The sequence below is a fragment of the Mchenga conophoros genome, linkage group LG11, assembly GCF_057382185.1.
Source record: "Mchenga conophoros isolate Kocher_MC1m ecotype Shallow Benthic linkage group LG11, M_conophoros_male_GT1.1, whole genome shotgun sequence".
Lineage (NCBI taxonomy): Eukaryota > Metazoa > Chordata > Actinopteri > Cichliformes > Cichlidae > Mchenga > Mchenga conophoros.
Genome location: NC_140536.1, coordinates 39974487 through 39989349, shown reverse-complemented (window position 1 = coordinate 39989349; position 14863 = coordinate 39974487). Strand labels below are relative to the sequence as shown.

General features: G+C 40.1%; 1 protein-coding gene across 2 annotated transcripts in view; it reads left to right on the top strand.

Moving 5' to 3' along the window:
• The first annotated feature begins 643 nt into the window (after positions 1-643).
• Positions 644-14863, top strand: part of dpy19l1l (dpy-19-like 1, like (H. sapiens)) — a 35127-nt gene continuing 20907 nt past the window's right edge. Inside the window, exons 1-9 of one of the 2 annotated variants that reach the window (XM_085293021.1) lie at positions 644-1386; positions 1818-1842; positions 1942-2029; positions 4277-4414; positions 5928-6048; positions 8814-8907; positions 9139-9196; positions 10800-10891; positions 12997-13096. In XM_085293021.1, the coding sequence (XP_085149147.1) occupies positions 1164-1386; positions 1818-1842; positions 1942-2029; positions 4277-4414; positions 5928-6048; positions 8814-8907; positions 9139-9196; positions 10800-10891; positions 12997-13096 (939 nt within the window). In that variant the 5' untranslated portion in view covers positions 644-1163. The remainder of the gene's footprint in view (positions 1387-1817; positions 1843-1941; positions 2030-4276; positions 4415-5927; positions 6049-8813; positions 8908-9138; positions 9197-10799; positions 10892-12996; positions 13097-14863) is intronic. The other variant, XM_085293022.1, reaches the window with a different exon arrangement.

Genomic DNA, 14863 nt, shown 5'->3' with positions numbered 1-14863 from the left:
GCCAGTTATCAGTCTACAAAGCCTATCTCCTTCATTTGTTCAGAAGAAACAGAGAGTCCTAATTAACTAATACCAGAATGCTGTCATACACTCAGAAGAAAACAGCTGGCGATATCATGAAATCAATCAGAGGAGTTGAATTTATCAATCATTTTTATGTGTGTGTGATGCTGTACCTTTGGCTGCATATCTGACAGGATTTCATTTAGACGCTGCTCTGCTCCTCTACTGCTCTGGTAGTGAATCATGTCAGCTTACAGCTCAGTATCTCACGTTAATAGAAATCTTCTTTCTGCTGCTTCAGCTTTATTTGTCTGCAGTGGAAACATCGCTGCCAAGGTAGCTAAAGTGGCACTTGTAGAGAACACATCCCTTTCTGAAAGAAACTTGGCATACTTCTAAAGAGCACTGGATCTAAACCAGAGGAAGCAATTTGGACAGTCTGAAAGTGCCTGATAAGGTGATGGAGGCCCGTTATACGCTGCTGGAGCTTTTTGGAAAGCAATAAAAAAAATTTTTTTAAAAAGTAAAAGCAATCTTTCTTGCTCAAAAAAATATAATAAAAATAAGAATTCCTTATATGTTACATATCATAAATGATACTTTGCAGAGGTATGCAGAGATATAACTCGTTTTTTTCTGTTTATGGCTGTTTCATGTTTGACATCTTTGTAATCTTTTTACAGCGTGTGATTGTTTTACATTGAGATTTGTCGGTTATGCCTTTTTTGTGTCTATTTGGGGTCATTTCAGATTTGCAGTCTTTTTAGGGTTTTTTTGTTTTTTTAATTGACCTTTCAACAAGAGAGGCCCCTGGATTAGCTCCTGCTGTCTGTCGCATCGGGCAGTTGCACATTTTAGATGTATTACTATTTATTTATTTTTATTTTATTTATTTCGCATCTGACACTACAAAAAGAAAAATACGCTCGCGGTTGGTGTTGCCATGGTTACGATCCCAAACTCATTGCAGTGGTGCCCAACAGCCACCAGGGGGCACAGTTTCACAAGATTTCAGGCAGGAACCAGTCAAAGCATCACTCAGGTAGTAAAGGGGCAGATTCGAGGACCAGATACGAGCGTCTGTTGGGGCTGCGCAGCTCACACCCCTTGGGTTCTTCAGCGGCTGTCCGCTCGGTTTAACTCGTCTCTTTTTGGAAATCATGGTGGCTAAAACCAAAAAGCAAACCGGGAAGAGTCCGGCGACCCAGACTGACCGCGACAGGAGCCCGCTTGTTTCGCCACCTGGCAAAAGTAACGTTAGGCGGCCAGGCAGGGAGGGCAAGGTTTTCAACAGCACGCATTCAAACGGGCTTTCGGGCATCAGACACAAGCTGGGGCTAACTCCGTCTGCAGCCGCCAAGCTGGGAATCACTCTTCTCCTCGGTAAGTTCAGAACCACTAGCTCGTTAGCTTCTTGCAGAACCACAAGCTAACGAGTGCTAACACTAGCAGCATTAGCAGCTCCGCTAAATTAAGTTATCTCCGCTGCCGATCACTTGGCTAACGTTAGCTCACCCTAACGGTACCTCTCTAGCGGTAGTTACCTGCTGTTGCTGTCCGTTAAAATCAAATGAAAGTGTCCCGTATTTCTTCCGCCTATATGCCACATCAGCTCCACACGTGTTAACAGGTTTTCTGGCAAACTTCAAGCTTGGTGTTCTCCTCTAAATGCACAATAGTTATAACCCCCGTATCACTCAAAGTCATCTCTCCTCTCTCCAGCGGGTTGTGGCTTTGCAAATCTAGCCTCCTTTCTCAGTGATGAAGTAGCTTTTTTTTCTGCAGTAGTTAAAGTTAATTCTTTCTGTTCACAGCTGCTCTGACTGGATATCTGCACTGGTAAGCTGCGCTTTTATCGGCTTTACCAAGTTATCGTTCACTAACTACTGTTGCGTTTACTTGCTCTTACTTCACACATATTTCTCCCCCTGCAATTAGGTATCATCTCACACAGCTCTTTGAGAATGACAGGCACTTTTCACACCTGTCTAACCTGGAGAAGGAAATGGCTTTTCGAACAGAAATGGTAATTTGTTTTTCTTTTTTGTAAGGCAACAGCAGGATGCACAAATCTTTGATAAATATTGTCATCATGAATCTTGAAGGGCACAGTTTTTGTATGGCCGTTGTTTACCATCGTCTACCTTTATTTTGACATAAGACAGTAAAAAGTGTGAAATCCTTTGCTACAAAACAAGATGATCAAGGTCTAAATCATATTCATATTTAGCATGGATTCCCTTTACCATCAAATTAGCAGCAATTGTTCCTTGCGTTTGCTCATTTAACGGGGGGGGGGGGCTGTTTGAGCAGATTGGAAAACTATTTTGGGTCTTTCAATAACCCCAAATTCAATCCCATGATGTTAATGTATTTGGCTATATTTCAGCCATGCACTACACCTGTTGCAGAGCAGTTTATTGTCCTTGTAGCTGAAGATACACGTAAATGATGTCCAAACAAAAACAGACCTCATCAGACCTACACTAAGAGGGCTTGGTGGTTCTGCTGTACTTAGATAGATATTGTGGTGGCTTTCTCTTTTTCTTTTTTCTTTTTCTTTTTTTTAGCTGACTTGTCTGATTTGATTACATGGTCACTGAAAATCAATAAAGAGCCATTGTGAGTGATTATTTTTATATATTTAACTTTGTTAACTTTGTTTTGGTTGAGATTTCGACATGTGCTGAGGAGGGATGGTGGATATACTGGAGAAAGGATGTTAAATATGGAGCTGCCAGGAAGGAGGAAAGGAAGAATGGCACAGAGATAATTCATGGATGTATCAAAGGAGGGAATGTAGAGGGTTGGTTGGAGGATGATAAGGATAGGGTGAACCCTAAAGGAAGTAACTGAAACAGGATGATGATTTTGTGGTCTCCTCTTCCAAGAGGACAGTGCATCCATCAGGCATGAGGGCTCCATGATTTGTGTTCAGCTATGAGAGGATGTGAATTATAGATTTGTGTTAATAACAGATACCAGCCCATATGAACATATGTGGTGGATTTTACACCCACGTGTTAGAAAGTGGTCTCCACCATCTTCATTAAAAAAACCTTCACGTTTGAGCTGTTGTGGTAGGATGTGGGCCAACAACTTTCTCAGAGACGTTATGCCTCTAATTCTTTCTAACTATGTCATGATATATTTTATTTTGTCATGCTACCAAATGACATTGAGACAGATTAGATGTTGCCTTGATGGTATTGCATTAAAATAGGATTTCCAACATAAGAAGTGTATGCATCATTTGTAAGGGAATTTTTTTTTTTGGGGGGGGGTTTAGTAGTTGTGCTTAAAATTTAAATGTGTTGAAGTTAGTCACACGAATCAGGCAGAGACAACTCTTTGGCTTTCACAACATGCACTTTTTTTTTTAACATTTTCATCACATTTTATAGACCTCATCATTGCTGAAGTCATTAAAACTTAATGAGTAGATTGTTATTGGCAATAAATATTTGCTGCTGCCCCAGTGAGCATATAAGCACTGTCACGTTAGCCTTCTGTAAAACAAAATATGACAGCAGTTTGCATTTTTTTTTAAAAGGCCATCAAAATGAGATCAGCCTGGTTAATAAAGAAATGCGAGGCAAGCTCATCACAAAACATTCCTGCATAGTTAAGATGATGATGTTGTAATAATTTCCCAAAAACAGTGCTTCTATTTGACATGCAAACTGATTTCCAATGAAAAGTTGGTTAAAGTGAACTTTGACCCTTGAGCACACCAGCCAGAGTTGGTCAACAATAACCATTGCACAGACGTCAGCTGAAGTGAAAGGGGGAGAGAATAAATATTTAGAAGAAGACTTACTGTTGACTGATGACTGTAGTTAAGCTAGTTTCACTATGACTGTCCATTCAGAGAAAATCAAATCAGTAATACTTACCATGTTGGACTTTACAGTTGTTACTCATCTGTCACTTTCCACGTCGAACACTCGATGAAGAGCTGCACACAAGCAAAATTAACATTTGTGTCTATAAGCACTGCTGCTTTTTAGATCACCATCACTCTGTGTAAAAGCTGCTGATGTTTAACTGACGCTCAAGGTGAAAACTTTGTCAGATGAAAACAGAATACTTGTCTTGCCTTCCCCCTGCTGCGTGCTACCAAATGGGCTGCGAGCCATGGCCATCTGCTGAGCCCGTGTAACTCATTCCAGTTTCTTCTGTCGGAGTTGTAGTGCTGGAGTTATATTTAGTATCCGTCTGCTGCCTTTTTCTTTCTGTAATCTTCTGTATGTAATGTTCTTTTTGATACCAGGGTCTGTACTATTCCTACTACAAGACAATTATTGAGGCTCCTTCTTTCCTGGACGGCCTTCACATGGTCATGAACGATCGGCTGACAGAGCATCCGCTGGTTATTAACACACTGAAGAGATTCAACCTCTATCCAGAGGTAATATTGATTTTTGGCAAATTACCGTGCACATATTTCATTTGTTGCTCTCAGACTAAAATTATTCATAACTTTGAAATATTTTCAGAAGAAGATCAAATCTTCATTCTCGTGGGATTTATACAGTGAATCCCTTAGTACAAACAAAACTCTTTTACAGAAGGAATAAAAGGTTTGAAGGGTGAGGTAATTTTATCGTGAAGATGTTTTTAAGCTTTGAGATAAAAAAAAAAAAAAAAAAAAAAACCCACTTCATTAGTATTATATTGTTTGAAGTGTTGGCAGTACAAGAATCTGGATGCATTTAATGAGCCAAATCGGGTAATGCAAGTAATTGGAGAATTACATAACAACAGTTTATGAATTTAGCAAATAGATGTTTGGTGATTAAACTTTTTTAGTCTTTTAGATGATTGCTTATGTTGAATTTTGCTCCATGCATTTTCTCCTTTCATGCATCCCCTCTACTTTTTTCTCCCTGCAGTCTGCAGTCCTTTGCCATGTAGCAAATAGCAATAAGTGCAGTTAGAAGTGGTATACATGCCAGATTAATGCGCTTTCCTAACAATGAATCTTACTGGATGGAGAAACCAGATTTGTTTAATTCTTTCTTTACATGATGGTTAAGAAATATGCTCACTGAAGATGAGTGAGTGAGTAATCAGGCTACTCTGATGGAACAAAATAAAGGAAAGAGATGTGCTGGAAAGCCAACGTAGAGAATTGTTGCAGAACAGACTGTGAAACAGCAGCGTTTTATCTCCATTGTCTTTTTGTAATTTTCTGAGAAGCCAAATTGAAAGTTGAATTAGGTTGTTATAGATTGCACAGCTTAACATTGATTCTTTTGTGTGTGTGTTTTTTTTATTTATTTTTTATTTTATTTTATTTATTTTTTATTACAGTTAGATGACTTTAAAGGCAGCACGGTGGCACGGTGGTTAGCACTGTTGCCGCACAGCAAGAAGGTCCTGAGTTCAATTCCAACATCAGGCCGGGGTCTTTCTGTGTGGAGTTTGCGTGTTCTCCCCATGTTTGTGTGGGTTCCCTCCGGGTACTCCGGCTTCCTCCCACTGTCCAAAGACATGCAGCTTGTGGGGATAGGTTAATTGGATAATCCAAATTGCCATTAAGTGTGAATGTGTGAGTGAATGTGAGCGCGAATGGTTGTCTGTCCCTGTGTGTTGGCCCTGCTACAGACTGGCGACCTGTCCAGGGTGTACCCCGCCTCTCGCCCTATGACAGCTGGAATAGGCTCCAGTGCCCCCCCGCGACCCTGAAAAGGAGAAGCGGAAGCGAATGGATTGATGGATAGATGACTTAAAAAAAATAAAATAATATATGTATATATGTATCACATTAGTCTTTATTTATTTATGATCCCTTTTTGCAAACTCATAGACCAGAATCCAAATCATGCTAGTGTCTACTCCTCAGAAATAAAAGGGATAAAACAAGTAATTTAAAATTTGATGTTTAAACAGGATTTTTACATCCTGTCTGTTCTCCCCAGGTGGTCCTGGCCAGCTGGTACCGGATGTACACAGGTGTAATGGGTTACTTTGGGATTCCCACAAAAATGTGCTGGTCCATCAACAGAGGAGAGGGACTCACTCCTGTGGACAGCTGTGAAGGTAAACACTGTTGCCATGGCATGTAAGTCTTAACTAGAAACGTGCTCAGTTGTGTGCATTTAGACACACACACACACGGGTCAAATCTAATCCGTTCCCGTATTTCATCCTACTTGGTGACAGTTGTAGCCCCTTTGCTTGAATAAACGGTTTAGCTGTCACTTAAGATGCAGAGAAGTATAAATATCGCAGATTTGAGAAGTTTGGTAAGTAATTCTTGAACTCATTTAACAGTCCGGCAGTCGGCTAAGAGATAATTTTTAGGCCCGTGGTTTAAAAAAAAAAAAGAAGAAGTAGTAGTTAAGCTTAAGGCATCCAGGCATCCTCTGCAAAACTAACAGTTACTGAATAACATTTAATGCGAAAGAAGAGAAATATACTCATTGATTTTTTTTCTTCTAGCCTTGAGGGGGAAAAATGTTTTTAACCTTTTCCACATCTTTTTTTTTTTTTTTTTTTTTTTTTTTTAAAGTTGGCTCACAGTAACATTTCCTGGAAATTAAGTCTGCTAAGCGAAAACAAGCAAAAGCTGCTGTCAGCGTTCCTTTGTGAAGCTGCAGTCTCCATGTTTCTGTCGGTCTCATTAGTGAATGTGGCACCCCACGGCTGATGTACACAGGCTGTTTTCACAGTGTTTACATAAACCTGATGCAAGCTGCATTGCATTTCCTGTAACTGTCAGCCAGTATGTTATTTTTGTGTGGTTTAAAATTACACAGTAGAACGGAACAAGCGGTTTTGGAGCTAGATCCGTTTTCTGTTTGTCCAGTGATTTACCGTCACATCACGGAGATGATGCGATGCAGCTCTTAGCGATGTCAATGCATCTTCAATCTCTTAGTCATTGTTGCCGTGTAGGTCTGTTCTGTGTACCTTCTTATTATGCTGGAATCATTGAGAGGAGATCGTGCCAAGAATATAGCAGCGAGACGTCATTTAACTGAGCAGTGAAGTGAACAAAACCTATTTGCTGTCACTAAAGTTTCAAACTTTAATCTCACCATCAGAATTTAGAGAATGACTTGTGGAACCTGCAGTGGGATGTGCAGTAATAATGTATTATTCCAGTTTGATGGTTTTTGTTTGGGGTTTTTTTTAACCCCACATTTTTATTTATTTATTTATTTTTGATAGGGCTGATCGTGACATGTTGTTTAATGTACTTCCTGTTGTTATGCTTCAACTTTGGTGTCATTCAGATATGACATTTCAGATGCTGTATAAAAACTGTTATTTTTGTCACCCATCGGTTTGCTTAACTGCTTATCCAGTTCGGGGTCATGGAGGTGTTGGAGGCTATTCCAGCCAACACTGGGAATGAGGTGGCATAAACTCTGGACAGGTCCCGGGTCTATCACAGGGCTAAATTAGAGACCGACAGACAACCATTCATACTCTGATTCATACCTACAGTCAAGTTAGAATTATCATTTAACCTAATATTCATGATCCTTTACTACGGGAGGAACCCATGCAGACACAGAGAGGACATATAAAAGACCTGAGTAGCATATATTTATCTCACACATACGATTACATATGGATTTTTTTTACTATAATTTTTTAAGTAGCAGAACTGAAAATTTTTGCAACACAGAGTCTGCAGGAAGTGATTAGTCTGTGGTGTCTTCATTGCAGAAGCGGAGCACAGAAATCCTACCTGTTTCATGGGTTATTTTTGCATGACCTAACTTATTCAATCTGCAGTGACCCAGTTTGCACACAAAATGCCTGCAAATGTGACTTTCAGATCATTAAACACGTAGGGGTGTGTGGGGGTGTGTTTTCAGATTACTCCTGTAATCAGAGATTTACATTCTTTTCGTGATTGCAGTCATTTTCAAGGGGTGTTAGGGTGTGTGAGATGACTGCAAAGTGGTCTGACAAAATCAAAGGTGAAGTTAAAATCATAAGTTCAAACATATTGGCTGTGCTAGTCAGTCAGAGAAACTTAAAATCAATAATGTTTCACACAGTCCACAAACTCACAGGAGGTATGTCTCCCATCAATATTTCACTGTAATAAGTTGTTAAATCTTGCAACAAAGTTTCTATGTTTGCATCAGTGATGTTAACTAAAGCATAATTATCACCTGTTCGATGGAGAAGGATAGAAGGCAGTCCTACAAGCAAAAAAAGTGCATAATGGATTTGCTTTAATTGGCATAGGCTGCAGTCCCCCGGTGACATGGAAGAGGATGGATGGATAAATGTACAAAGTCATTACTAATAGAAAAAATGTTAAAGCAAATGTTTCTCACATGCTGCTCAGCCTCCATGTGGGTGGTGCTCCTGCTCAGAGAGAGAATAGTAGGATGGCAGAGCTTAGCAGTATTATTCATACATTTTCCAGTTGCACTTTTTAACACAAGGAAAATCTTGCTAAAGGAGCATGAAGTGCTATTCTACATGACAAAATAGGTAATTAGCAACAGTAAGGTGAACTGAAGTGAAAGTAACTGCAGACAGAGATGATGGGTTTGTTTCAAATCCTATGCGACGTGCAAATATACCAGTAGTTGAATATTGACGTACAGCTCTTGATCATTTACATTTGTAAAACATTATATCAGCAATTTCCAATGTCCAAACGATGTCCTCAAGTTACTACTTTCTAATAAGTCTTTGTGAAATGTAGGAAATTAGCTGGTCAATGGAAAAATAATCAGTTATCATGTTATCAAAGCTGAATTATATGTCAGAGAACTCTATTGGTAGCATTTAACCTGGATAAAAACTGCATTTCTGCCTGTCTCTGTTGCCAGGAATGGGTGACCCAGCGTATTTCTATGTGGCCTGTGTGTTCCTGCTGAACGGCATGATGATGAGCATCTTCTTCATGTACGGCTCCTACCTCAGGTAACCTCTCCAGCCCAGCACCCTCTCCTGACTCGCTCACATGGACACTAGTGAGGAGAGGATGATTTTTAAATGGTCCATCCCAATAAGCTGTCAGGCGTAGACCATTTGTCTGCTGTCTTGGTCAGATTTATAGATTTGAACTATCGGAAAGAAGATAACTTCTCTGAATCCGTCTGCTGCTTTCTGCTCTTCTTTTAATCCCACCTCATTTTCATTTTTCCTCATTAGTGGCAGTCGACTGGGTGGCGTTATTACCACATTGTGTTTTTTCTTCAATCACGGTGAGGTAAGTGCAGTTCCTTTAATATCTTTATCAGGATATTCAAATGTTGGAGCTTTGGGAAGTGTAAGCTTCTGAAATCTGTAAAACTCAAAATGAAAAAAAAAAACCCTCAGAAAAAGAGAAGGATGGTTAATAGGGACTCGTTTCAGCCCTCAAAGGAGCTTAGAGTTGTTTTTGGCTCGCACTCAAAGCTGAATCCCTCCGCCTATCTTCTTCTCTCAAGTTTCCTCCAGAACAAATTTCAGTCAAGCGCACACTCGAACACATTTCTGTCCTTTCCCCGAGTGCTATGGCGGCTTGTGACAGCAGCATCTGTAATTTCCACTTTTTCGGAGGAAGTAGTAAAATGGCAGTCTGGCTGGGTAGTCGCTCCGAGGTCAGTGTTGACTGCATTAAAATAGAGGTGTGGGTGTTTATTAGCCTTTAGAGACAGGCTCACTAACCTGTGAATTATGCTTATGCAGGAAATCTAAATCGTCACTTGCTCTATTATCTGAAACTAATTTTAACTTTACGCTGTAACCTTCTGCATGACCTGACGTTCACCTCTCGATAAATGTAACTACACGTCGTGTGGACGCACACCACAACAACTTGAGTGGTGTGGAAGGTTGCAGCATAGGGATAAAAGGAGTTTCTGGTTACGATGTAGATTTCCTGCAGAAGTCTCAATCAAGCTCAACAGCAGGACCTAAGCAGACTGCTCGCTGGATCCGTGCACAGATAAAAGCTGCAACTGTGCAGTTTGTACCTTATTAGTCTACTGTTCCTGTTTTCACACTAAAATGGAGTAAGGAATCAAATTAATAAATCATTTGTTGGAATACAAGAGCTCCTTATTCTATATTCAGCATTTTACATGGTGTTATTTTTATTTCTTTTAATTTTATTTCAGTTTTTTCTGTTTAATTGTGAGTCTTTCATTTGTAATATTTTTACTTTGAAGTTTGGGGGGGGGGGGGGGTTGTTTTGTTTTTTTCGGTATGGTATCTCATGTTATGGAGCTGCACACCTACTGCGCTATGAGCCACAATGCAATTCATGATTAATGCTATAGCGAGTATATAGAGCCATATCAATGTCAAAAGTAGACATTCAGAAAGTTAGATGCGATCCATTTATCTAAACTTGATTGTAGGCAATCACTTTATTTGAGGACTGAAAAGCATGAAGTACAGTCACAAAGAAACAGTCACACATCAGCCTAAAGTTGATTAACTACAGCTAAATGCAGTCACCGGCTTAAACTTTCACCTGCTTTATTTTATTCTGGTGAGGTGACCTAGAATTCATCAATAAATGTGTTCTCCTGCTACAGCATAGATTAAGAACATGCAAACCTCCTCACACAGTGTTTTTGCATTTAAGAAATCCTGCCAATAGACCGGTACCAGATGTCTTACATTAAGTGTCTGTAATCTCTACACAAGCTGTGTGTTACTATACAGTCTGTGTCAATATAGGATTAACTGAGATTTATTTATAAGCTGCAGAGGAGTAAAATGTATCTCTGTTTTGTTTTTTTTCCTCTCAAAGAAAATCAGAGCTATGTGAATTTGAGTTTGAGCAAATTTGATTCTTTTCTTGTCCACGTGTATTTTATCAGAGCACTCGAGTGATGTGGACTCCGCCTCTGAGGGAGAGTTTTGCCTACCCTTTCCTGGTCCTGCAGATGCTTCTTCTCACATACATCCTACGGTAAACTCACTCAGCGTCTCCACTGCTCTGCTAAATTCATATTGTTGTAATTTGGTAAAGTGTTTCAGAATGTTCAAAGGCATCATAACACACCCAAGCACATCATGAATAACTGTCATGTTAATACTGGTGTGGGACCTTGTTTTGCTTAATGAACTCCAAATGATGGTGGAAACATCTTTTGTGATTCTGCTCCATGTTGACATAATTGAATCACAAAATCTGTTTGCTGAATGACCACATCCCAAAAGGGCTTTACTGGTTTCAGAGTTGGTGACTGGGGAGGTCAACAAAATCTGATCTCAGTATCATGTTTATGGAATCCATACTTGGAGACTTTTTTGACTAGGGCTGTGCGATATGACCAAAATCTCATATCCCGATATAAGACATCTATCGTCCCAATAACGATATAAATCACAAAAATTTTACATTTTCTGTAAATTCTGTGAATCTCGGGCAGCTCGACTTGCGTGAAGTGCTTCCAGCTGGGCGTCGTGTACCTGGAGTCGAGTGTTTTAACCGATGCATGAAACGGCGTGCTGCGGGGAAAAGCTTGTTCTAACGTTTGAGTCTAAGGTTTATTTTTAGCACCTGACGGCTCTTTTCTCATCCGTAAACACTCTGCATACTCTTTCACGTGATTCAGTTTATTTTGAAAAGTCTCAACAGGATCTTGAGCTTTATTGTGAAAGGTTTATGTGGAAAATAAACAAGCGGACACGCGATAGTTTTACCGTCGTTGTTGCTAACGACAACGCATAAAAACGTGCTTGTCCGTCTGTAGTGTGGTTATATTAAATATAAGAGAAAGAGAGAACTTCAAGAAATGAATATAGCCACTACAGTTACCATCAAAACAGTGAAAAAATATTGCCGTAAACAGTTTATTTTGCAACACCACGAAACAAACGATAGCGTGAAATGAAACGATAGATGTTTTTATATCGTCATCCGATATATATCGTTATATCGAACAGCCCTATTTTTGACACAGTTCACTGCTCTGTTTGAAGATGATAAGTTGTAGCTATGAATGGATGTACATGGTCTGTAACAATACTCCGGCTCTGTGGCGTTCAAATGGTGATTGGAATTAAAGCTCAGAGTGTTCCAGAAAACATTCCCAATGCTATCACACCACCAAAAGCCTGGACCTTTGGATACTGTCTCAAGCTTTGGCAGAGTGGAGAATCATTAGACTAGCTGCAGTTTTTTATTTTTAGCCTTAAAATTTCCAGTTCGATTGATCTTGTGTTCGCTACAGCCTCAGATTTCTGTTGACCCAGGCATGGTTTTGTGCAATCGAAGCACAACTACCTAAAGGATAGTTGGCTAATTCTGAGCCGCTTTTCTGCTCAGCACAGTTAGCCGTTCTGTCTACTCTGACCTCTTATCAGCTATGAATCTCTGCCTGCTAAGCTGCTGCTGGATGGGGGGTTTTTTTTGTTTGTGTTTTTCATTATTCTGGGTGAACTGTAAAGACTGATGTTATGCAAATTCCAGAAAATCAACAGTCTCAGCAATACTCAAACATCACTGAAATACCTCCACTTCCCAAATCATCACTGCCGTCACGTGATTGTCTGATCAGATTATATGACAATAAGCAGCTAAGCATAATATCCAGATAAAACGATCACCAAGTAGATGTCTGAACACATGTTCATGTAATCAGTTCATAATACCTACACCTACACGGCTCAGATATTATATGGTGCATTAGTTGGGTATATACTCTGCATGCCTAATTATATCCAAGCACTTGAACGGTTTCAAAAATATAAAGAAAGATGGGGAAGCATCTGTTTTTTCTTTTCATTTTAACACCCAGCTGGTGGTTGGCAGCTCAAGTTGTGTGAAAACTGTTTTGATACTGTGACTTCTCTTAGTGTCACAGTTAACAGTAAATTGAGAAGTACTTCTGTTTTATTTTCTTTTTAGCGTAACTTTGTCCATAATCAGGTTTCTGTATTACCATTAATGTGAGAGTGAATGTTTGTACATCTGTGTTTTCTCAAGCATTTTAATACATCTCATCTTATCTCTGCCACACCCTTGCTCTCACCACCTTTTCCCTCCATCTGTGTCTCTTCCCTCCCCAGGACACGGAACCCGAGCCGGACAGCTATGGTCGCTCTGGGCATCTCCAATTTGTGCTTTATGCTGCCTTGGCAGTTTGCCCAGTTTGTGCTGCTCACCCAGGTAAACAGGGCAAGATAAACATTGTGAGAGAATGTGGAGGGGAAGGGAAAGGGAGCACAGAGATTAAAGAGAAAATAGAGACTTGGAGAGAACAGAGGACTGGCAGCGCAGGTGCAAAAAATCAGACGCTGGGCAACATAGCAAAGAAATAAAAAAAATCAGAAAGACTGAAAGAAAAGGGATAAACTCAGGAGATTCAAATCATATAAAATTCAAAAAACATTCTTAAATTGAAATTTTTCTAACTGATTGACACATTTAGGTTAGTATAAAGAAGTAGTAAATTAAGGTGTGTGGGCTGGCAGACAGAAGAGTCGAATAACTTCAGAACAAACAGGTCACTGCAGCAAGCATATGTGCTTAGTAACAGTTTAGCCCACGCTGCTGCTGCTGCCCCCCCCTCAGGGCTCTGCTGCTTTTGTGCAGGGACTTTAACGCGGGACGTGTTGTTTCACAGATATTATTTCTTTGTTTCACATTTATAAGCTGCTAATTGAACCCATTCACCTCAGCCACTGCATGCATAATGCAATTCAAGGCCAAATACACCCACAAGCACTGCTTACTCATCAGTACAGAGGGAGTTTGATGTCAGTTGTTGGGTTTTACTATTTTTGGGGGGGGGGGTTTGTTTTGTTTTAAAATTTGCAGTCACACAGTTAATTTTCTACAAGGCCTACAGTAACCCCCTTGAGCAATTACAATGGTCAAACAGAATTTGATTATGATCAGTAATTGTATTGGCCAATTTAGAAAACCTTCCAACTGATTACATTTGAGTGTGAATTCCCATCACAAGAACAGGTACTGGACAGCGTCCCATCATGGTGTCCTGTGGGCTGGGTCCTTTGAAGTATCAGGGGTTTTTTTTTTGTTTCTTTTTGTTCGCTTGTTTGTTTTTTGTTAAAGCGCTCACTATAACTGTAGTTAGTTTTGTTTTACATTATCAGCAGTAACTCAGACTTGTTCCCAGTGAGTGCTGGTGGTCTTACCTCTGCTTTGAGCAGATGATGTAGTTCTTTATTCAGCAGCACCCTTTAGTTTGTGCTGGAGTGGTTTGCAGTGGGGATGTGAATGAGCACCTCCTAATCTAAGGCGTTCTCAGCTAGAAAAGAGTAGCTTGCCCACTCCAGGTGGGGAATGAGTTGCTGGTCTAAATCAAAGTTCTAGTATCTTGCGGTCTTATTTATAAATGAGGGAAGACTGAAGCAGGAGATTGCCAGATTGAGTGGTGCAGTGTGTGCAGAAATGTGGATCCTGTTCCAGTCTGTCATGATGACGAATGAGCCGAGACGGAAAGCGAAGATGTCGATTTTCCAGTTGACCTACGTTCCTACCATCCTGTGGCCTCTAGCTGTGGGGACTGAATGAAAGAATGAGATTGCCGAAACAAGCTGGAGCTGAAGAGTGTCATTTACCTAGAGCTCAGAGTAGAGTTGCTACTCTTCCACGTTGAAAGGAGCCACTTCAGACGGTTCAAGTAAATGACTAAAATGCCTCCTAGGTGAGGTGTTTGAGCATGTCCAAATAGGAGCAGACCGCATGAAAGCTGGATGGATGGATGCTAAATATAAAGTAGGGTTTTTATGTGATAAATACACTGACAAGACAACAGGAAATAAAGGGAAGAGGAATGCAGTAAAGGATCCAAGTGGTATTCGGGTTACATTTATAACAACTGCTATGTGTATTTAGAGAGTCACTTTATTTTAACTGTAATCTTTCAAATGCCGTGATGTATTCAGGCTTTGGGTTTAAGTTCTGGAA